This window comes from Salvia splendens, chromosome 7, assembly GCF_004379255.2.
Source record: "Salvia splendens isolate huo1 chromosome 7, SspV2, whole genome shotgun sequence".
Classification (NCBI taxonomy): Eukaryota; Viridiplantae; Streptophyta; class Magnoliopsida; order Lamiales; family Lamiaceae; genus Salvia; species Salvia splendens.
The window spans coordinates 27339557-27363846 of NC_056038.1; the positions used below are offsets into that span (position 1 = coordinate 27339557).

The window sequence follows — 24290 nt, forward strand, 5'->3', positions numbered from 1 at the left end:
CTAATCCATTTCACAATTTCTCCAAGCCAAACATGCTTAACTTTAGAATTCTTATAAGATGGACGCCAACAAATTAAAGAAGATGCATTTCTCTCAGAAAGATTTTGTCCCATATCGAAAGTGAAACATAAAATATTCAAGGATGTCTCTATAAAAGAAAAATAACCAAGAATGATTTTGTCTCACATCGAAAGTGAAACATAAAACATTCAAGGATGTCTCTACAAAAGAGAAACAATTAAGAATGATTTTGTCCCATATCGAAAGTGAAACATAAAACATTCAAGGATGTCTCTATAAAAGAGAAACAACCAAGAATGATTTTATCCCACATCGAAAGTGAAACATAAAACATTCAAGGATGTTTTTATAAAAGAGAAACAACCAAGAATGAATTCATATATATGGGTTAAGAGACGCATGAGGGAGATGCGTCTCTCCCTAAGACGCATGATGGTTGTGCGTCGTTAAAAAGACGCATGACCCTTATGCGTCTCCCTTAAAGACGCATCTCCGTCATGCGTTTCATTAAAAAAAAGTCCAGTACACTCACGGAATCTAAGTTTTATTTTAGAACAATAAAAGAAAAAACCCCCTCTACCTCCCCTCCAAATCCCCCCACCAAATCCTCCCCCAAATCCCCACGCTCGCCGCGGAAGAACATATTCTCCCCCGCCACAGATCCAGAGACGACGTCGACCCCTTCGCCGCCGCAATCGAACACACCACAAAACAAACCACCGCCGCCGACAGAAGAGGGAGTAAGTAATTTATTAATAATGATAGTAATTTATTAATAATAATTAAGAATATAATCAGGGAGTAAGTAATCATACTTAACTTAACGGCTTTAATTTGTCAAAATCGAGTTAAAAACGTTGACTGTTTAAAAATTGACGGAACTGTTAGCTTAGAATCATCAATTGTGATCCGAATTGAAATGTTTGAGATAAAAAATTCAAAAAATAATGTCTAAAATGGACATATGTTCATGACCAATTTTGGTCTTTACTCTTAAATTTATTGCATTTAAAATTTTAATGAAACTAGTTATGCAACTTTTTATATAAATAGTTTTAATTAAGTAATTATAATTATATATGAAATAATAAAAATTTTGGTCTATCTTGTTGGGAGGTAAAAATTTTGAAAGAAAAAATACGAATAATAAAGAGATCACAGGTTGGACTATGGAGTTAGTCTACGTTTTGTATCCAATATTTGCTACCTCTTCATCTCTGTGAAACGGTGGCAATCCAATGTGGAGTTGCAGTAAATATTCTTTTCCCAATTAAATTGAAGGTCAACAAAATTCATATATTTGTATAAATACATGTATGTTTAGTTGGGCATAATCATTCACATAGTCGGCAGTGAAGCTGAGAAAACGTAGTTTGCTTCTGCTTCAAACTCAGATTCCGTTTGTGAGATTTGATTTCCTTTAATTTTTGTATATAATGGCATGATATTTCCAGATTGTGCATTTGATGGTGCTCAATGTTCATCACTAATTATCATGTTTCACTTTCAGGAGAACAAATTGAAGAACGCGTAGTTGTTCTGTGACATTCTCTCAAGTGAGTTCTAATGTTTATTGCTTAGATTATGTGAAATTAATGAATTTTCATTTCAACCAGAATTAGCATAAATGTATTGCAAATTCATACCTGAATTTTGCGATGTTGCAGGGGGAAATGGTTGAATTTGGGAAGAAGTTGAAGGAAAGACAAATTGAAGAATGGAGAGGGTATGTGTATGATTCAATTCAGATTCAGTCTTCTCTCAAAAGTTAATAATTATTGGTTTACTGAAGTGATAGATATGCTTCACAAAGATTGGTATAAACCCTTACAATAACTTTAGATGTATGCTATAGCTGTCTAAGTTAGTGAACATGTATCCAGGAGAGGAGAACATGTACATAATTATTTCTATCATTACCTTCACTTATCTTTACTCTGAAAAGATTTACTTTTTGTGAAATTTAGATATTACATCAACTACAAATTAATGAAGAAAAAGGTAAAGCAGTACGCAAATCAAATTGAAGCTGGGGCACTGGAACGGCGCCATGTTCTCAAGGATTTCTCCAGAATGCTGGATAATCAGGTAAGTAGTAAATATTCGACGGTTCGTCAAACTCTTTTCGTTTTTGACTGTATATATATGTATTCTGTCAACATGGTATGAGCTAGATAATGTTAATTGAAATGATACCAGTTTGTAGACAGAAGTATTGGATCATAATGCAAATACAATATTTCTGATAAGGTTAAAATGAAAATCTGCAGTTACATGGAAATTATTATGGTTTACGGTTTATGTGTTTTCTGAAATATTGAATACGGATAATCTATCTCTCTCAAATGCCATCTTTGTTTGTGCTGTAGGTTTATTGTGATCTCTAATAACTTCAGAAGTTCAGATCTAATGAAGTAAACAATTTTTAACAAATATGCTGGAGTAGAGGACTTCTGACATTTTGTTTGTAGACATTTGTATTCTTATGAATGATTATTTTCATGCTCGCCACAGTAAGCTTAAGAGATTTGTTTGCACAACTTTTGCAATGTAGTTTATATATTGCCTTTCTGTCACTGCAGATAGAAAAAATTGTTCTCTTTATGCTGGAACAACAAGGCCTACTCGCTAGCAGGATTGCCCAGCTGAATGAACAACAAGAGGCTATTCTAGAACAACCTGACATATCAAAAATATCTGAGCTACGAGAAGCTTACAGGGAAGTTGGGAAGGATCTCCTAAAGCTCCTTCTTTTTGTTGAAATTAATGCCATCGGTCTAAGGAAGATCCTTAAGAAGTTTGATAAGCGATTTGGATACAAATTCACAGATTACTACGTCAAAACTCGTGCTAATCATCCTTATTCCCAGCTTCAGCAAGTATTCAAGCATGTGGTAAGATTAAATGGAAATGGATCTCATTGCTTCTGTTTTGTTGCCCTTTTTTAATGTACCTAGAGATAATCTGCAAATATTTGTTTCCTCAGCTTTACTGAAGCTATCACAACATCAATAATGAGGCCAACTAGTGATGCCAAAACTAAGAAAATGTAATTTGAACATAACATGATCAGCATTGCTGGTGACTGTAGGGTTTGGGTGCCGTGGTTGGAGCTATATCTCGCAATCTTGCTGATCTTCAGGACCGCCAGGGAAGCTACTTATCGATTTATGATCAGCCTGCACTCCCACTCCAGGTATACATGTGTTCTTATTCTTATAGTTTTCTTTGTTTTTGTGATAGATTACTGCTTGAGAATTTATTCTTTATGATTTTTATGGTTCGGCAGGAGCCTGTTGTTGACTCACTACAATCAGCTGTTGACAGATTAACCCATTCAACAAATTTCCTTGAGTTTTTGGGCCAACATGCACTTATCATGCACGACGAGTTGCCTTCTGTTGTAGAAGAGCATATTGACAATCAGAGATACCATTTCATGTCGCTAATTCTGAACTTGGCAAACACCTTTCTTTATATGGTCAACACATATATTATTGTTCCCACCGCAGATGACTACTCTACAAGCCTTGGTGCAGCTCCAACAGTCTGTGGTATCGTAATTGGGGCAATGGCAGTTGCACAGATATTTTCTTCTGTGTACTTCAGTGCTTGGTCTAACAAGTCATACTTCAGACCTTTGGTCTTTAGCAGCATAGTTCTCCTTATTGGAAACGCTATGTATGCATTGGCTTATGACTCCAAGTCATTAACACTACTTTTGCTTGGTCGTGTATTTTGCGGGTAGGTAACTGATTGGTATCCCTGTGTCTCTGTGTCTATTCTTATTTTACTCTTTATTGATCGGTCTCCTTGCATACTTGTATGGTTTATGTGTATAGCATTTGCATGCCAGCATGCCTGTGTGGTTTGTTTAATATCTCTTTCCTTTTATTTTTATAATGAGTTAATTGCTGAATGTTTATTGTCTACATCTTAGGTGCTTTTGCTATATCTTGATTAGTGCTGCTGATTCCTAGTCAAAGTCCAAAATCATGTAGATTAAGGAATAGATTTTCCAGATGAGGGACAACAATGCCGTGTGAAAAACTAAGGAATTTAAAATTGAAGGATTTGAAAGAAATAGATTTCAAGTCTGTCCTTATAGTGGAATCCCCCCCCCCCCCAATAGGCAAAAGATCATTCAAATCAAGAGGGTGAATTTCATATTAAATAACCTGTTGATTTGTAACGGATCATCAAATCCTTCAGCCTAAAACAACCTAAGGACAATTTGTGGGAAACTGATTGATGTGTTCCCTAGCTTAAAATCTAATGTTTGTCCTACTACTTGGTCAGCAGACTTCAGCCTTCTCTTTACTAACTTTCTTAACTGGGCCTAAAAGAAAATCCATATTCAAGTGAAGATCTGATACACATTGAATGATAATACACATGAGATTTTCTGTCTTAAAGCTGGCACTTACATTTGCATTCTGAATGCTGTGTACCTAATCTCGAAGTAATTGACATTGATGGGATTAATGATTTGATGGTTCCCCTTGTTTTTCGCACAATTGCAGTTTGGGTTCTGCAAGAGCAGTTAATCGGCGTTATATTAGTGACTGTGTGCCACTTAAAATCCGGATGCAGGCTTCTGCTGGTTTTGTTAGTGCAAGTGCATTGGGAATGGCATGCGGCCCTGCATTTGCAGGGCTACTTCAAACTAATTTCAGGATCTTCGATATCACATTTAATCAAGTCACTCTACCTGGCTGGGTAATGACTATCGCGTGGGCATGCTATTTAGTATTGTTGTCGATCTCATTCATAGAACCTGCTTGTGAGATTGAAGTCGACGATGCCCCAGAGAAATCTAGTGCTGGTATGTACATTGCAATTTAGTGCTTTTGGTATGGAGAGAAAAGCATCGATTCATATTTAATGAAATAACAAAGAGACCATGAATGAACATGAACCTTTTTGATAAACTAACTGAAAGAACAATGAAAGAAACAGGTGAAAGCCTTCCTCTTGCGAGGCCTCGGAAAGACTTCCGCCGCAAATTAATCCCATTCATGCCTCTCCTATGCATCCATAGGGAGGTATTTATACAACTTACAAGACTCCTAATTGAAATAGACTTGGAAAGGTAGACCCCTGTAGAACAAAGCCTTGGCTGATGCTGATCTAAGCAATTCTGTTAAGTTGAAGATTTACCCTTATTTTTTCATCTAGCTTTTATGATTCTTAATTGCTGTTTGTTCTGCCTTCATGTGTAGGCCTGCTCACAAGCAGGCCGAGTTGCAAATACGGAAAGACACTTAAAATTTGATAATCCATTTGTTTGTGACAGCAAAAAATGATAAGCTAGAGAAGGGACTTGCACAACCATTGCTTATGTCAACAGAACATGAGCAAGATGATGATGGGGATCAAGAATGTGATGCTAGTGAAGAGGCTCCAGAGGAATCACGTCGACCAGCGAACTCACTAGGAGCAGCCTATAGGCTACTCACACCATCTGTAAAGGTAATAAAAAGAAAAACACTTGTGGACTTACGTTTGTCTGAGCTGTTTAGACTTACCTATATCTGCATAATTATTCTCAGAAAAAATACCTGCAATTGTTCCCTTTTGGTTTATAACTAGTGCATCTATGTCATATTAATGATTCTTTTGGACATGTTTCTCATAAAAATTTAATGTTTAACATCCTTCCAGTCTCCTGAACACTTCATATATTAACAATCATATATCACATCATAGAACACCATCAAAGTTGATTAATGGGGGTATCAATCAATCTCATAGGCATCACGATAGTTCTTGTCATTTTTTTCTTGTTGAGGCAATGTATGAAAAAATGCAGCTGGAATACTGCTGCATTGATACATTCAAATTCGTTTGATTAGATGCAGTTATAGGGTAAAATTTATGCCTCTTCATCTCCAATGCTGCACTCCATTTCTGGCTCTAACTCCACATTAAACTACTCTATTGACATCTAACTTTGACTAAGATGCTTTTCTCAATTAATTTTGGTGCGTGACCTTATATGTCCATATTGTTGAATGAGGACTTCTAATAGTTCTCCATGATTGTTGTACTAGAAATGGAGCAAACTTGTGAACTGGACATATTAAGATTTTTGTAACACTATCAAAGTACTATTTGTAAGTTTCAGATTATTTCAGTGATTTGTGATCATATAACCTGGACTTTATGCATTTATGCAATAACCAATTTTTGGTCCTTCTGATGTTTCAAAAGCTCTTTTATTTGCTGGTCATGTTGAGTAGTAAAACTCTTGTTTATATACCTGGTAAAAGTTTATATTCTGTATGCTATTTGCAGGTTCAGTTGTTGATATACTTCATGCTCAAATACGCAATGGAGATCCTCCTTTCAGAATCAAGTGTAATCTCATCATACTATTTTGGTTGGACAACTAGTGAAGTGTCAATCTTTCTTGCCAGCCTTGGCCTTACGGTTCTTCCTATAAACATTGTTGTTGGAAGTTACATAAGCAATATGTATGAGGACAGGTAATTTCTTATCTCTTATATCAATGAAACGTCTAAAGCAAGTGTGCACTACGTAGTACACACGTGTTTGACAGCACAATCTCATTTTTACGCGAGTACTTATGATCTTGAGCCAAACGTGCTAATATTTATTCCCATCGATCTCTTGGCAGGCAAATATTACTGGCATCTGAAATTGTGGTCTTTCTGGGTATACTTTTTAGTTTCCAGTTTATTGTCCCATATTCCGTGCCACAATATGTCTGTTCAGGGCTCATCATGTTTGTAGCTGCTGAAGTACTGGAAGGTAATATCTCATTAAACATGACAAATAGCATAATGCATAACCGAAATATATCCAAGAATGTTGTTGATGATATGTTGTGGGATCATTCCAGGCGTCAATCTGTCGCTGCTCTCCAGAGTTATGTCGTCCAGGCTTTCTCGTGGAACATACAATGGTGGACTTCTGTCGACAGAAGCTGGGACGTTTGCTCGTGTGATTGCAGATGCAACAATCACCATAGGTGGTTATTTCGGGGAGAGTAACCTCTTAAATCTCACCCTCATTCCTTCTCTGGTGATTTGCATAGGTTCCATTGTAGCTACATGCTGTACCTACAATTCTCTTTACTAAACTCATTTTGGGTATGGTTCATTCATTTTTTTATTGGTTATGGTGTGTAAATCCAAATTTTTGGATCTTTGATTGCTTGAATAAATGTGTAAATAAAGAGGAAATTCTTCATTTTCCTTAAAATGTGAGTATCTCATCTCATCTACTATATGCTACTGTTGTTGATTCAGCTGAAGGCTTTGTTTTTGTTGTTTTTGTCTATGAACATACACAAAAATTTTAAATAGGAAAGAAGTAATATCCATCTTTTGATTTCTTTATCTACTTCCCTCCGTCCCAAGGAAGATGACTTCTTCCTTGGCATCACGGGAATTTATGCAACTTTATTTTGTGTGTGCAATTGAGAGAGTAAAGTAAAAAAGAGGGAATACAGTAGAGAGAAAAGTGTTTTCATTTTTAGTAATAGATAATCTTAGTTGGGACAAACCAAAAAGGAAAGTGAGTCATCTTCAATTGGACAACGTAACATGTGACAAATGTTTATATTAGTTTTTTAATAAAAGATTTAAGTAGTGGTGAAATTTAAACCTTTTTATTTATTTTTAATTTAAGGAATTAGATTTTCTTAATCATGGTAGTTATCGTATTATATACTACTCACTTTGTCTCATAAGATTATTCACTTTTTCCTTTTCAGCCCGTCTCACAGAAATATGCATTTTCTAAATTTGGAAACTTTCATCTCTAATGAGGTGTGACTCGTTCTCCACTAACAATACTTTAATTATTTACTTTTTCTTTCTACTTCTCTCTTACTTTACTAATTGTGTATTACAACTCGTGTCCAACCAAAAATGCATATTCTTGTGTAACGGAAAGAGTACATCTTTTTTTTTAATTTAAGGGGTTTCTCAATCTAAGGATTTTTTTTTGTTTCATTTCAAAGTTGCGATTCAAAGATATTTGTCTCATGCCTTACCACTCCCTAGCCAACTACCACACACATGTTAGGTCCCCATTTGTAATGAAGAAATGGAACGTGGATAGAATAGAATGAAAAAAAAAGGATTAAATTATAAATTTTATGTCTTCTAAAATATAAATTATAAATCATACTTACTAAATAAATAATTAAAATAAAATTTGGAATCACATTTCATTCCATCTTGGTATGAGAATTAAGGAAACAAAGTCCAACCCCCTAATTTGGGTTATCAATAATAACTGTCGAACTGTATGTGAAAATTATAGATATCAACCAAGGAAACTGTGTATCATGTGGGGACTTTATTACAAACGATACAAACTGAAAAATAATTGACTTATGTACCATCATTATGAATTTTCGAGGTCCCCTTCGGGTAACGTACAAAATTTAAAAGGAAAAAGGTCTATTTCTTGGCCACCACACTACAGATAAGCGCCGGCCACATCACAATTCCCATTTCGTCTTTTGTTTATTTGTTAGTGGATTATACGAAGTCATCGGTCATATTAATGCTTTATTTTATGTTTGGACAAATTAAAAAAAGGAGCATGAATCTTTGTAACAAGAATACTACTAGTAGACATTAGAAAGTAAACATTGTGATTGATGAAAGACTTGGTCAAGCATAGATAGATAGATAGATAGGTCTCATGACAAGCTGGCCATTCATTTTCAGCAAATTGAAATTAGATAGGATGAAAAGAAGGCAACTCAAAACTCACAAATGCAATCACCAAATTGCATTAAAGAGGCCTCAAAGGCGTGCTTTAGCACCTGCTGCGCCAATCCCCTTCCCTCCGCGGCCGACTCCACCCCCGGCCGCAACTTCGTCTCCGCAATCCTCTCCACTCTCCATCCACACACAAGTTTCACCAATCACGAGTCACTCCCCTCGCTGCGGGACCTCCTCTCGAGCCTCAGAGACGCCGTCCCCAACTACTTCAACACCGTCCTCGCTGACAGCGTCAGAGCTCAGGAATACAACCACTTCCTTCTCTCCAACCACGTCTGCCTCGACTACGTCGGCCACGGCCTATTCTCCTACGCCCAAAACCCGTATGCAGACGACAGCTTCTTTGACTTTTCCTACAGCTCTACCAACTTCACCTCCTACCTCCTCTACGGCGCCGAGGAGGCCCAATTTCACGCCTCCGCGAAGCGAAGAATCTTGAAATACATGAACCTTTCCGAGGAAGACTACTCGCTAGTCTTCACGGCCAGTCAATCGTCGGCATTCAGCCTCCTCGCAAACTCCTACCCCTTCGACTCCCACCAGAGCCTCGTCACAGTCTATGACCATGACAACGAGGCTCTGGAGGTGATGATACAGGCCGCCAGAAAACGCGGCGCACGGCCCCAGTCCGCCACGTTTTCCTGGCCTTACCTCAGAGTCAATTCCAGGAAACTAAGGAAAATGTTACTGAACAAAAAACGCGGCCTGTTTGTGTTCCCACTCCAATCGAAAATGAGCGGAGCTCGTTATTCGTATCAGTGGATGAATATGGCGAGAGAGAAAGGATGGCACGTGTTGCTGGATGCATCAGCTTTAGCACCAAAGGAAATGGAGACATTAGGCCTCTCTCTCTTCCACCCGGATTTCCTCATCTCTTCATTCTTCAACATTTTCGGCCGAAACCCAGCCGGATTCTGTTGTCTCTTCATCAAGAAATCCAACGTTTCTCTACTCTCTCAATCCTCGACTAACATGGGAATCATCAACCTCGTACCACCTATCAAATCGTCTTCTTCCAGCTCGGAAGAGCGCAAATTGTTGTCCGAGATAGTGGAATTGGATCGTGATAAGGCGATCGAGTTCCGCGGCCTGGATAACGCGGACGCATTGGGCCTGATTCTGATCAGCAGCAGGCTGAGGTACCTGGTGAACTGGCTGGTGAACGCGCTGACGAGTCTCCGGCATCCGAACGCCGGGAATGGGGTGCAGCTGGTGACGGTGTACGGGCCGAGGATCAGGCTGGACCGAGGGCCGGCGATCGCGTTCAATGTGTGCGATTGGAAGGGGGAGAGAGTTGAGCCGATTTTGGTGCAGAAATTGGCTTGTCGAAACAACATCTGTGTCAGCATTGGGGTGTTGAAAAACGTGTGTTTTGAGGGAAGTTTGGGAGTGGTGTGGGCTTCAATAGGGATGTTAACCAATTTCGAAGATGTGTACAGATTGTGGGCATTTGTTGCGAGGTTTTTGGATGCTGATTTCGTGGAGAAGGAGAAATGGCGTTACACTGCGCTTAATCAGACAACTGTTGAGGTTTAAGTTTAACTACTATGCTCCATCATCCATAATTCTCACTCCATTATTTTTTTTGTTCCTAATCATTGCAACCAAAATTGAATGATATTCAACACTTTATTTAATCAAACAACTGTTGAGGTTTAACATCAACGCCCTTTAGAACGCAAATAAATCATATTCTCTCCTATCTCAAGGTAGTTGAATCATTTTTTTTTCCGTTTTTAATATTGAGGGTTCTCTTTACTTACTTCACTCTCTTTCCACATGCATTAACTATTTAATACTATTATTTTCTTAAAACATGTGCAGAAAAGACATGACTCAACAACCTTGGGACGAAGGGAGTATAATGAATTAAAAAATGATTTAAATGGTTAGGTAACATATCGCTTATGATTCTCCAAAGAATCAAAGATAGCATATGACGTCTCCAAGTGATGTCTCTAATTTGGTTTTTGCTCCACCGCATATGTTCTAATCCTTTTTTCAAAGTCTTTATTTGATCATTGTATTGCAAAGCTTATCGAATGATTCAGGACTTAACAACAAAAAAAAGACAGAGCTTTAGCTACAAAAGAGACAGATAGTTGATAAAAATCGAAAAACCCTAGAGAGGATTTTTTAAAATTAGATGAAATAAAATTAGTTGTTTGTCTCTTCTCGTGTCTCTTTTATAGAGTTGTTATGGGTCAAACTAGAGATTCATGGAGGTTGGACTGAACCCACAAGTGTTGGACTTTACTAATTAAATTGAGCTTCAATTTAATCCTAACCTAAACAAATATTATAATTAGCCACTACAGTAGACTAATATTTACTGCCCGTCCAATTCAAAATTACGATTAATCCGGAATTTCTCTTTACTGCAAGGAGGGAGAAAACAATCACTAAATTAGTATCACCAAAATGTTGATGTTGAATCACTGTTTTTTTATTGTGAAAATGGCAAGATTAAAAGTAAACCTTGCTTTAATAACGGGCCAAAAACATAAGTTGTCTTGGCAACAAAATAAGAGATAAAGATGTTGAGCAATCTAATCTTGCCTTGATAATGATAAGGCCAACCCAACAGGGCCATTGTTTAGTCCCGTGACTATGAGTTATGACCATCTTTCATAGTGCTTCTAAAAAAGGTCCTTGTTATTTTGTTTGAATTTCACAATTCCACATTACCTATCCCAAAATTTATTCTTTTCTTTACATTATAGTATAGTGGACTAAGGGTGGCAAAATGGGTAGCGGGTAATGGGTAATTCCCATCTCGACCCGCTATCGCCGAGTATCAGGTACCCGCTACCCGACGATAATGGGAAACGGGGTGGGATCGGGTAGTATATTTTAGAGTTTTGCGGGTATACCCGTTATTATTAGTATTAGCCATATACCATCTTTTAATACTTCCTCTATTCCATATTAATAGAGACATTTCAAATAGTTTAAGTGGAGAAAAAAAGTAAATAGTTAAAAAATATTGTACTAATAGTCATATACGCACTCATTTTGAAAAATTAAAAATAAATAGTTAAAATAGAGAAAAAGTAAAGTAAGAGAGATAATAATGTAGAGAAGAGTATTTATATTATATTTTTCCAAAATGAGTAAAGAAAATGAAACGCATCTATTAAGATGGAATAATGGGAGTACTTTATATAATCTAAGAGTTCTTTTGAAACATTTTTATATTCCAACGAATATACAATTGAAAACTAACCGGAACTAGTTATAGAGTGTCCCCTCACTTTTATTCTCAATTTATTCAAAGCTTACCATCGATATTAATAAAGTAAATTAGGGAACATTGACGGCTATTATGGTTTTCAAATTTTTTATTATGATTTCGGGTTGGGTACGGGATACCCGATACGGGTATCGGGTAATCCCGGTATGTCGCGGGGCGGGTATTGGGACAATAAATTGGGCTAAAATCGGGTACGGATACCCGTCTTGTCGGGTGCGGGTACCCACGGGTAACCCGTTTCGCCACCCCTGTAGTGGACGGTACCTTGGCCTTGAAAATTTGACACTCCACACTCCATAGTCCAAAGTAGTTTAAAAGAAAATTAATTGCTCTTCTAGGCCAGGGCAAAGTAATAAACTTTTCAATAAACTATCTATACGAATGACTGATAGGCCGTTTTGGGAAATTATCGGCCCAATGTTAGTTTAAATCAGAAATCCCACACCAAAGTTTATTTGGTAGTACAAAAATGCGCAATTTAATCCTCAATAACATTTGGAATTGCAACCCCAACATTTCTTAGGCCGTCTGATTAATTTTTTCCCTATTTGAAAATATGGCCTCTGTAAATTAAAACAATGCATAATTAATATTGTATACCAATTTTATATATAAATATTAAGATATAATTATAACTGGGACCTCATCTTTCAATGTATAATCATGACTTATCTCTCACTTCCATTCAGTATTATATCACACTATTATGATAAGAAAACTTTTGGACTAACACAGCAACCTTTCATGACAAATAGCCAAAGCCTGTGTAACTATCAAACACACGCGTGCGCTGTAGGAAAACATGTGAAACATGTGGAATTTCCAAAAGTCTAGGCTTTTGGCCTTTCACTTACTTTTGGTTTATGGTGTCCCTTAATGCAAGACCTTTGAGGTGGCCTCCCCTATCCTATAAATAGGTGGAGCTTAGGAGAGTAGAAGTAACCAACAACAACAAGCATTCTCTATCTCTAGCTCTCTACATCCTAGTTCACATATAGGAGCATTGCATAGCTCGATTCTCGGAACTCCATCAAGTTCGCCGGTGCCTAGCGGGTTTGAGGTGCTTCTACACGCTAGGAGGAAGTCGTTTTATCTTTGGGGGCAATACGCCATTCCGTGAGCACTAGCCGGGGCGTAATTTGTCTTGCGGAAAGAGGGCTTTCCTCGACTCGACTTATAAATTTGGTTTGCTTTATTTCCGTTGTAATTTCCATTCCTCTTTTGTTGCAAGTTTCCTTTCGATTGTAATAGTTAGAGTACCGCCTGTACACGGCTTGGGAATTTCTTCCCATTATTTCTAACAATCGCAAGACAAATTAGTGTACTCTTCTAAGACAGGATTATACCAATTGAGGTTGGAGGAAACATGAGCACCAAAGCTGGAATGAAGAAACGAACAGTACCAATGTTCATGAGCTACGAAATGGTTAATTCCTTGAGATCTATTCTCTTGAGAATTGTGTTTATCGTTTGTCAGTTGACAAGCAAGACCAATTTTGACTTGGTAGTAATAATTGGGATGCAGGGGTTGTTGAATATACCAATGCACATATGGTTCAATATAATTGTGTACTTATTGTTGGAGACAATATTGTGCAAATTATTTGAACGTGTTGTTATAAACAACAAAGATCACGAGGTGATCGCAATGGTCTCCGATGTGAACCATGGTAACAATCCAAATGAATGGTTTGTTGATACAGGTGCCACATGTCATGTGTGCTCCGAAAGAAGCGTTTTTTCTACCAACAAATCTGTTGGAGGTAGAAAAGTACGTATGGGAAACCAAGCCTCTTCTAAGGTGGTTGGTGTGGGTAATGTGTTCCTAAAATTAGGATCTGGAAAAGTTCTTACCCTTAGGGATGTACTGCATGTCCCAGACATCCGAAATAATTTGGTGTCAGGCTCACTTCTAGTAAATCATGGATTTTCACTAGAATTTGAGTGTGAAAAGGTTTTATTGACCAAGTATGAAAAGTTCATAGGTGAAGGTCACCTAGTGAATGAGCTTTTTGAGCTGAATGTTACGGTCATTCACCGTGGAAAAGGAATAAGCAATAAGGAAAATGACACATCCTCTTATTTGCTTGAAAGCTCTGACTTATGGCACAATAGATTGGGACATGTAAATCTAAATGCTATAAAAAGATTAGTAAATCTTAATTTACTAAAAGTAGATAAGTTTAACTCACAAGAAAGATGTGAAGTGTGTGTTGAAGCCAAAATGGCTAAACTGGCGTTCCATTCGGTAGAGCGAAGCACAAAACCTCTAGAGTTAATCCATACAGACGTATGTGATTTAAAATTTGTGCAAACTAGAGGTGGTAAAAAGTACTTCATCACATTTATAGATGATTGCACAAGGTATTGTTACCTTTACTTATTAAGAAGTAAAGATGAGGCAATTGAAGCGTTTAAAGACTTCAAAAATGAAGCCGAAAATCAACTTAATTGTCGAATTAAGCGTGTTCGAAGTGATAGAGGTGGTGAGTATGTAGCGCCGTTTGCAGAATTATGCCATGCAAGTGGTATAATTCACCAAACCACAGCTCAATATTCTCCTCAATCAAATGGTGTTGCTGAACGCAAAAATCGAACACTAAAAGAGATGATGAATGCTTTGTTGATTAATTCAGGATTACCCCAGAACATGTGGGGGGAGGCTGTGTTAACAGCGAATCATATCCTGAACAAAATTCCACTAAAAAATAGGGATGTAACTCCTTATGAGTTGTGGAAAGGGAAGAAACCTTCATATTCATACCTCAAAGTGTAGGGGTGTTTAGCAAAGGTAGAAGTGCCACCTCTGAAACAAGTTGCAATAGGCCCTAAAACAGTCGATTGCATCTTTATTGGTCATGCACTTAATAGTAGTGCCTATCGTTTCCTAGTCCATAGGTCAGCTGTGCCTGACGTGGCTGAAGGAACAACGATTGAGTCAAGGAATGCTATATTCTTTGAGAATGTTTACCCTTGTAAGAGGCAAGAGGATCGTTCTAGTGAAAGAATGATGGATGAATCCACTAGTTCTAATCCTCCAAAAAGGACGAGGTCAAGTCCTGAGGATGTTGAACCAAGACGTGGTAAAAGAGTTAAAGTTGCTAAGACATTTGGTCCCGACTTCATAACTTTTATGTTTGATGACGAACCAAAGTCAGTGGCGGAAGCTTTGTCTGGCCCAGACGTAGCGTGGTGGCAAGAAGCTATCAACAGTGAGATTGAATCCATCATGAGAAATAACACTTGGGTGTTAGTAGACTTACCTGAAGGCTGTAAGACTTTAGGGTGCAAGTGGATTCTGAAAAGGAAATATAAGCCCGATGGTACTATAGATAAGTACAAAGCTCGCCTAGTTGTCCAAGGCTTTAAGCAGAAAGAAGGGCATGACTTTTTTGATACCTATTCACCTGTTACGAGAATCACTTCCATTCGGGTGCTTCTTGCGATTGCTGCTTTGCACAATCTTGAGATTCACCAAATGGATGTGAAAACTGCGTTTCTGAATGGTGATCTGGAAGAAAAAATATATATGGAACAACCCGAAGGGTTTGTTGTGCCTGGGCAAGAGCGTAAAGTATGCAAACTGGTAAAGTCATTATATGGGTTGAAGCAAGCACCATTACAATGGCATTTAAAATTTGACAACGTGATGTTGGCAAATGGTTTCACTATCAATGAGTGCGATAAGTGTGTTTACATTAAGAACACAGATAACGGTTTTGTTATTGTGTGTCTTTATGTAGATGATATGTTGATTACGGGCAGCAATAGTGCCATTATCAACGAAACCAAAAACATGTTGAAGAGAAATTTCGACATGAAAGATATGGGTTTAGCTGATGTGATTCTCGGAATCAAATTAAAAGGAATCATGAGGGAATTGCTCTGACACAATCTCATTATATTGAGAAAGTGCTAAAGAAATTTCACTCATTCGATTGTGAGCCAGCTAAGACTCCATTGGAACCCAACGTGCATTTGAGTAAGCACACGGGTGAGCCTGTAGCTCAAGAAGAATATGCAAGGATCATAGGGAGTTTGATGTTTATCACAAACTGCACTCGACCAGATCTTGCGTGTACGGTGAATAAGCTGAGCCGATTTACGAGCAACCCAAGCAAGGAACATTGGAAAGCTCTGCGTAGGGTTTTGAGATACTTGAAGTATACTCTTAACTTTGAGCTGCAGTACACAAGATATCCCCAAGTACTTGAAGGGTATTGTGATGCAAATTGGATCTCTGATTCAAAAGACTCATTCTCGACGAGTGGTTATGTGTTCATTGTGGGGGGTGGTGCTGTTTCGTGGAAATCAATGAAACAGACGTGTATTGCTCGTTCCACCATGGAATCTGAGTTTATTGCATTGGATAAAGCAGGGGAAGAAGCCGAGTGGCTCAGAAATTTCCTAGAATGTATTCCATGTTGGAAGAAGCCAGTGCCGACAGTAGTGATATACTGTGATAGCCAAGCAGCTATAGGGAGAGCACATAGTGGCTTATACAACGGTAAGTCTCGACATATTCGTCGGCGACATAATACCGTCAGGCAATTGATCACAAGTGGTGTTATCACAGTTGACTATGTAAGGTCAGTTGATAACTTAGCGGATCCGTTAACAAAAGGTTTAAACCGTGATCAAATGCATAAATTGCTAAAAGGAATGGGACTGAAAACCACATCTTAAAAGATGATTATAGTGGTAACCCAACCATACGATTGGAGATCCCATGGGCTTGGTTCAATGGGAAAACGAAGCTATATGAATCTAGTTGTAACACTCGGAAGATTTTTAATCTTCGCCCATTCTTTAGAAAGCATTGAGTGTTGTTACCTGCATGTGGTAAGAGGCTAAGTTTTGACTTTTAATGATTCTGAGAAACCTCGAGGAGGTGGGTATTGCAGGATACCTGGAAAAGAATCACCTATGTAAGTGAAGAAGTGTGGGCCGCTTCAACATGTGAATCACTTATGAATCCAAAGTGGTGTTCCATGGCCAGTAAGGACACAAACGTGAGAACTGATGAGTTTGTAAATAATATTGTGTCAATATTATTGTCTTGGTATACACTAAGGAGGAATGGTTCAAGGCATCACGTCCACCAGGCCGCCGGTATGCCCGATAGTGTTGACTATGGAAAGTTCAAAGCCCCAAGCTACTATTCCAAATGCAATATTGTTTCTCGAGAATTGAGCAAAGGGTCTGCATACATGCATTCATGTCTTGTGTTGGTTTGAGCTGGCAGAGCTCTAACCAATGTGGGGGATTGTAGGAAAACATGTGAAACATGTGGAATTTCCAAAAGTCTAGGCTTTTGGCCTTTCACTTACTTTTGGTTTATGGTGTCCCTTAATGCAAGACCTTTGAGGTGGCCTCCCCTATCCTATAAATAGGTGGAGCTTAGGAGAGTAGAAGTAACCAACAACAACAAGCATTCTCTATCTCTAGCTCTCTACATCCTAGTTCACATATAGGAGCATTGCATAGCTCGATTCTCGGAACTCCATCAAGTTCGCCGGTGCCTAGCGGGTTTGAGGTGCTTCTACACGCTAGGAGGGAGTCGTTTTATCTTTGGGGGCAATACGCCATTCCGTGAGCACTAGCCGGGGCGTAATTTGTCTTGCGGAAAGAGGGCTTTCCTCGACTCGACTTATAAATTTGGTTTGCTTTATTTCCGTTGTAATTTCCATTCCTCTTTTGTTGCAAGTTTCCTTTCGATTGTAATAGTTAGAGTACCGCCTGTACACGGCTTGGGAATTTCTTCCCATTATTTCTAACATGCGCACAAACACACGCACAATTATAAACAAATTACTGAGTCATTTTTGGCCACCTCAGTGCTTAAACTCGTTCAAAGTCAAATTTTGTTATTTTGCACATACCCAAAAAAACAAAGAAAAAAGCATTTAACAGATTATAATTAAAGCTTGCCCTTTTCAAGCTCTTAAGTTCGTTGTCGACGTCATTGCTAGGGTGGGGAAGTTCAATTTATTAATTACAAAGTTGAATATTTTTCTGATTTTTGGGCAATCGTTTGAAAATTCAGTTTTTTTTTTTATAAATACTTTCGAATCCATACTCAATATATTTAAACAAAAATTGAGTATATTCATAGAAGAAAAAAGTTGACCCCTCTTTCACAAAAAGAAACTCCAATGATCAATATAGCCTAAGAATTCCACAATCCAAGCAAATCTAACATTTTATGGGTATCGATAATTGGGTACGACGTCAAACTACTACTATTACATAAACAAATTTTCACATAAACCATCAATGATAAATTCATAACTAACAAATTTGGATATTGTGTTCAACTGAGTCAGGGCCACGAGCACTACAAAAAATTAACTAATAATGGAACCTTAAAATACAATTGATTTCGAAAAATCTCATTTTCATAAGATGTCTCTAAATTCCGCACATGCGTATCGATATATAATTAGTTCCCAATCCAAACCTTAATATAATGATGACAAAAATATGTTCAGATTAATAAAAAGTAAAAATTATTCTGCTAGTATAATTTGTATTGAATTAATTTGTATTGAAGAATCTTTCAGCGATACAAATATTATAGTCGATAGAGTTGTATTGAATTGTAATTGGAGAGGTGATCAAGGTAAGAAACATGACTAAAAGCTTACATTAATTGGATTTAATAAATACTAGTAGTAGGTAGTAATACAGCTTAATAGTACCACTTTGATCTGATGCAATAGACAGCCTTGCTAATGCGCTTTAAAGGACAAACACATGTTATTACCTTTTAACTGTAGTTTGTAGTATTCACTAATGCACAAGTGTTTTGACTTTGACATTTTATCTAATTAATTATTGCAACTCATTAACCGAATTAAATAAACGACGGAGATTCCAAAGGTTAGGCAAATATGGAGAGGTGGTGATGCATTTGGTAAGATTCCAATCGATCAAATGGCCTTCCTTTTTACTATATTCATTTCCTATCTGGAAATTGTCCCCATCGACTAAGACAGATCTGGGTATTTTTCTTTAATTTTCTTTTAAGGCATCTCAATATTTTATATATAATAATATGATAATCCTAATGTATGAATATATCACAAGCTTACCTTTGTTTTTTTCCTCCGATACGATAAATTACTCGTCCACTTCTTTTATATTATTCTGTCACTCTTAGTCAGACAAAGGCTGGAATTCAATTAGTTTGCAGCATTTCTGTGAATTGATTCTTTTTAGGGCATCTTTGTAATAATTCTATGTGGTGGATTTGTTTAGAAATAACAATTTTCTGAAACATCATTGTAAAATTCAATCTAATTACTTCTCTATTTAAAAGCGATATGTTGGTCATATCAGAACATGTACGAGATATGATGAAAAATGAAATTATTATCATGTGCAGTTTTAACTAAATCTTAATCTTAATTATTTAATTCTAGTTCGATTTAAAAAAAAATTAACTGACGATTAAAACATTTCAATTCTGAATAATAAATCTTAAATAAAAGCCTAATTATAAATTTAACCAAATTGTAATTAGTGCAAGGAAATATCTTAACCTAGGCTTCGAACTAAGATGCATATTTGATAGGTGTATATTTATTATTAAGCTATGTACCTTAATTTGTTTCATCTTCTTAAGACTAAATGCGAGAGGAAAGCTAAATCTAAGGCAGGAAACTTCTGTGTGAAGCTTAGAAAGTGTGCGAAGTAAGCTTTATATCCAACATGTTAAGTGAAGATATAGCTAATTACTTTTAAAGATGATTGATTTCAACTTTTCTTTAAAAACTTTCACATAAGTTTGATTCAAGTTATTGTCTTCCCATAAATAATTTGTTTTGAGATATACTTATCTGTTTGGCTATTTCAAAATTTATCGAATCGCATTCAGGTTCCAGTAGGACAACAAATGCTACTCGATCTAATGTACACCAAGATCGTGTGTCATCGAGAAGGTTGGTGGTCAATGTGTCCGTGGAAGGTGGTCACCTTCCCGACTAAAGGAGTTTTGATATGGTAGATCCTAGGAAAAACTTATAATTAGAAATACGAAATTACCTATTGTGATTTGTATTAGATCTATTTTTAAAAGAGATTAATTTTTTTTCAGAAGTATATAAAATGAAAGTTCAATAAAGTTGTATTTATAAGGTTTTGAATTTGGAATAAAATAAAATTTAATTGGCGGGCGCGCCACCTGCCACCCCCGACGAGCATCCCCTTTCCCGGCCTCGCCCCTTCCCCCTCCTGTACAACGTAAGGTGCCGCCCACCGGGAACCATGCCCCAATTGTAGAAGCTCATGGTTCCCCAATTGTAGATGCTCTTTAGTACCTCACTTTGATCTCCATATCCCCCCTTTTTAATAATTAATTAACACTACAATATATAGTCCAATGGAATGCTACTCATACCCTTCTTAAGTTTACACAATAATAATCCTCTCTAATAAAGCAATATAAATAAGGGGTTAAATGGTAAAAATAATTGTCGTGCTTCTTATATATTTCGTGTTCGACCTGCCAAGTTAAACTAACTTAGACGTATTCAAAATAAACTAAACAAAAATAATCAACAAATAAACATAAAACGAATAGCTAACCGTGCCTAGAAGTTTATTCTTATTCGATTGTAAATTTCAAATCCAACATGTATTTATTTGGCTATATTATCTACCTATATCTTAAACCAGTTACACTAGATCATAGCACTCCATCGTAAAATAGAGCAAACATTTTTCTTTTTGTTTTTGAAAAGTTAGTTTTCTGAACTTAAATTGAACAATAGGAATTGAGAATTCCCCTAAAAAATTATCATAATAGGAAAAATATTCATTGTGAAAAGTATTGCTTTGAAGAATACCCTAATTTGTAAATCGTGTCAATTGGATTAGATAAGAAAGTAAAATGAGATAGAAAAAAAAGAAAAATCAATAGTGTTCTTTTCCTTTCAAATTACAAAACAATCGATGTATAAATTTGTAAATTATCATAAAATCTAATGAGTCTCATTTGACATTGTTACGAACTCGACTGAATCACGGGTAACGGAGGAGACTACAATTGGAGACACGGCTGAGCTGGCCTCGACGCGGACTTCGGTGTCACCAGATAGTGAGGAAGAAACGTCTCCCATTGGGGAGCTGGAGAAACAGTCAGAGGAAGTCACCAAGGTGGACACGGTAAGGAAGTTGAGGCCGAGAAAGGAAATCAAGCAGCCAGAGCGCTACCAAGACTTCGTCACCAAGTAGCGGACCAGTTGCTCGACGGAATGCTTGAAAGAGTTTTGAATTACGTTTTTTACTTCTGCATTAAGTATTTTGTTTTAAGTTACTTCTTTTATTGTATTCTTATTTCCTTATTGTGAACAATTAATGGATCGATCGTCCGTCGGGTTTTCTTTGTTGGTTCTTTCCCGATGAATAGGATTAGGTCGAACCAACCATAGGGTCTAGAGTATTATAAATATGGCTTCTCATTAATGCCGCACACAATGAATGAAGAAATATTTTGCCCACGTTTCTTGTGCAATACTCTAAAGAATTCTAATTACTGCCGACTGAGGAAGTTCTCCGCGCCAGTCGCGAGTTTTGACCGCCGACCCCAACGATCGGGGCGCCGGAATTGGTGTGTTGCGTTCGACGACAGCAGGACTTCTTCGTTAAGAGAATTGTGATCTTAACAGACATTTATTCAGATTAATTACGCAATTGAAAATAAAAATTATATGCCCTTCACTTGTATTAAGAGCAAAAACAACCTCGAATTTATCGATTTATAGCATACAATATTTACCAAAAAAATAAAAATAAATTATAGCTCACAAAATAAACCTACGTAAATATAAACACGCATACAACAGTTAGTAAGTACTACTCCTAGTACTTATGAAAGTAGATACAATTAGCAATAAAATCATATATTTAAGTATAAAATATTTGTCCCGATAATACCCGATATTATTAGTAGCAACTATATACAATCTTTTAATGCATTATAGAATCTAAGTGTTCTAAGAGATCTTTTTAACCATTTTTATATTCCAACAAATATATAGTTGAAAACTCACCGGAACTAGATATAGAGTTTCCCTTCACTTTTATTCTTAATCTATTCATAGCTTACCATCAAAATCAACACAGTAAATTAATTAGGAAACATTTTTCAGCTATTAGGATTTTCAAATTTTCTATTTTAATTAATTAGTAACAAATATTTTATGCTCCATAAATTTATCCTCTTATAAATTTATTTTTGGGTCGTGTATGGGTACCCGCAGTGTCGGGTACGGGATACCCGGCACAGGTATCCCGTACTTCCAATACGTTGCGGAGCGGGTATTGGCACAACAAATTTGCCTGAAATCGAGTATAGGAGTTTATTTGTGATTTCCTCATTTCTATAGTATAAGAGTTTATTTGTAAATTCCTCCTTCGTATAGGAGTTAATTTAAAAATAAATAAAAAAGAAATTGGGTATGGGTACCTGACTTGTCGGGTGCGGAGGTAACCTGTTTCGCCACCCCTACTCTAGTGTGAATGTTTTAATATCAATATTTTCAGTTACAACTCGAAAGAAAGGACAAACGAATGTTGAACAAAAATTAGTTATAGCCTATCCAATAGCTTTAAAGTATATTACAAATTATTTTGGAACAAATATTAAATTAATTATTGTGATCTCAAAGCTAATCAGCCTAATCACCATGTTGGTTTTTATTTAGACCATCCACAATAGGCGCCCAGCGACCGCCCAGCCGAGCGTCGGCGCTGGGCGGTTCGCTGGGCGGTCTATTGCAGCCGCCCAGCGGCTGAGTGGAGAGAGAAACCGCGCAACGCTGGGCGGTTATGTGGCGCTGGGCGGTCGGCTGGGCGGTCCGTTCGGCGCTATTGCAGCGCCCGGATCGCCCAGCGCACCGCCTAGCGCGAAAAAATAAATTTTTTTTCGAAACACTATATATACGCGCTTTGTTCGTCATTTTCATTCGCACGACTTGTTTTAACGAGTACTCTCTCTATCTTAATTTCTGTTCAAGATCAACAACGCAAAATGAGTAATGCTGGTGGTAGTAGTGGTGGTAGCGGAGGGGATGCTGAGGAGTACGAACGTCGAATGGCCGAGGCGTTGGACGCCTATACGACCAACGCGATAAACCAATGGATGGAAAGGGCCTTGCAGCCGGCGATACCTCGACCTCCCCCAGTGGTCCACCGCCGCAGTGTGATTGATCGGGATCACGTAGCTGCACATCAGCGCCTATACGAAGACTACTTCGCACAGGAGCCTCGGTTCAACGCCAACCTTTTCAGGCGTCGTTTTAGGATGACCAGGAACCTGTTTATGCGTATTGTCAACGCTTTGGAGTCTCGATATCTGTATTTCCGCTTCAGACACGATGCGTCTGGCAGACCCGGCCACACACCTATTCAAAAGTGCACTGCGGCAATCCGGCAGTTGGCCTACGGAGACGCGGCAGACATGTGGGACGAGTATCTCCACATCGGTGAGACGACTGCCTTGCAATGTCTGAAGAATTTCTGTCTGGGAGTGATAGAAGTATTCGGTGATCAGTATCTGCGAAAGCCTACCCCCGAAGACTGCCAAGATCTGTTGCGGATGCACGGGAGTCAGCATGGGTTCCCGGGTATGTTAGGCAGCATAGATTGTATGCATTGGGACTGGAAGAACTGTCCCGCAGCCTGGAAGGGGTTCTACACGTCCGGCTACAAGGGAAAGAATCCCACGATGATCCTGGAGGCCGTAGCTGATTACCGGCTTTGGATTTGGCACGCGTATTTTGGGATAGCTGGTTCGAACAACGACCTCAACGTCCTCAACTCGTCGCCACTTTTCAACGAGCAGTGTCAGGGCGTCGGTCCGGCCATCAGTTTTGTCGCCAACGGCAACCAACATGATATGGGCTACTACTTGGCGGATGGGATATACCCTAGGTGGCCCGTCTTTGTGAAGACGATCCGATGCCCAGGAGATGCGAAGAAGGCCTACTTTGCGGCACGGCAGGAGTCGGCGCGCAAGGACGTGGAGCGCGCATTTGGTGTGCTCCAGTCTCGATGGGCGGCAATTAAGGGTCCAACGCGTTTGTGGGATGTCCAATGCATTGCTGATATCATGTACGCATGTATTATCATGCACAACATGATTGTCGAATATGAAGGTGGCGAACTGACCAATTGGGTCAACGACGATAATGAAGCCGGTCCAAGCCACGGCGTGGCCGCCCCCAACGTACGGAGTGGGGTACCTC

General features: G+C 38.0%; 2 protein-coding genes across 3 annotated transcripts; both read left to right on the top strand.

The window, feature by feature from the left end:
• The first annotated feature begins 1208 nt into the window (after nucleotides 1-1208).
• Nucleotides 1209-7248, top strand: LOC121811075 (SPX domain-containing membrane protein At4g22990-like). 2 transcript variants are annotated; one of them, XM_042211852.1, is made up of 12 exons: nucleotides 1209-1302; nucleotides 1532-1577; nucleotides 1689-1747; nucleotides 1989-2109; nucleotides 2604-2915; nucleotides 3113-3217; nucleotides 3311-3765; nucleotides 4545-4846; nucleotides 5318-5493; nucleotides 6319-6509; nucleotides 6662-6795; nucleotides 6887-7248. In XM_042211852.1, exons 3-12 carry the CDS (start codon nucleotides 1695-1697, stop codon nucleotides 7123-7125), a joined length of 2088 nt encoding a protein of 695 aa, XP_042067786.1. In that variant the 5' UTR covers nucleotides 1209-1302; nucleotides 1532-1577; nucleotides 1689-1694; the 3' UTR covers nucleotides 7126-7248. The 2 variants fall into 2 exon arrangements, with proteins under 2 accessions (XP_042067786.1, XP_042067785.1); XM_042211851.1 differs by having other exon boundaries at nucleotides 1283-1424.
• A 1445-nt stretch (nucleotides 7249-8693) lies between these two features.
• Nucleotides 8694-10469, top strand: LOC121811601 (molybdenum cofactor sulfurase-like). The gene has a single exon (XM_042212471.1). The coding sequence runs from the start codon at nucleotides 8778-8780 to the stop codon at nucleotides 10320-10322; it is 1545 nt and encodes a 514-aa protein (XP_042068405.1). The 5' UTR covers nucleotides 8694-8777; the 3' UTR covers nucleotides 10323-10469.
• Nucleotides 10470-24290: the final 13821 nt, after the last annotated feature.

Excerpts from the sequence above, each read along its gene's own strand:
- LOC121811075 (XM_042211852.1), top strand. The coding sequence starts at position 1,695 with ATGGTTGAATTTGGGAAGAAGTTGAAGGAAAGACAAATTGAAGAATGG. Across the intron at positions 3,218-3,310 it reads AGCCTGCACTCCCACTCCAG|GAGCCTGTTGTTGACTCACT; the intron begins GTATACATGTGT and ends ATGGTTCGGCAG. Across the intron at positions 5,494-6,318 it reads TACTCACACCATCTGTAAAG|GTTCAGTTGTTGATATACTT; the intron begins GTAATAAAAAGA and ends TGCTATTTGCAG.
- LOC121811601 (XM_042212471.1), top strand. The coding sequence starts at position 8,778 with ATGCAATCACCAAATTGCATTAAAGAGGCCTCAAAGGCGTGCTTTAGC.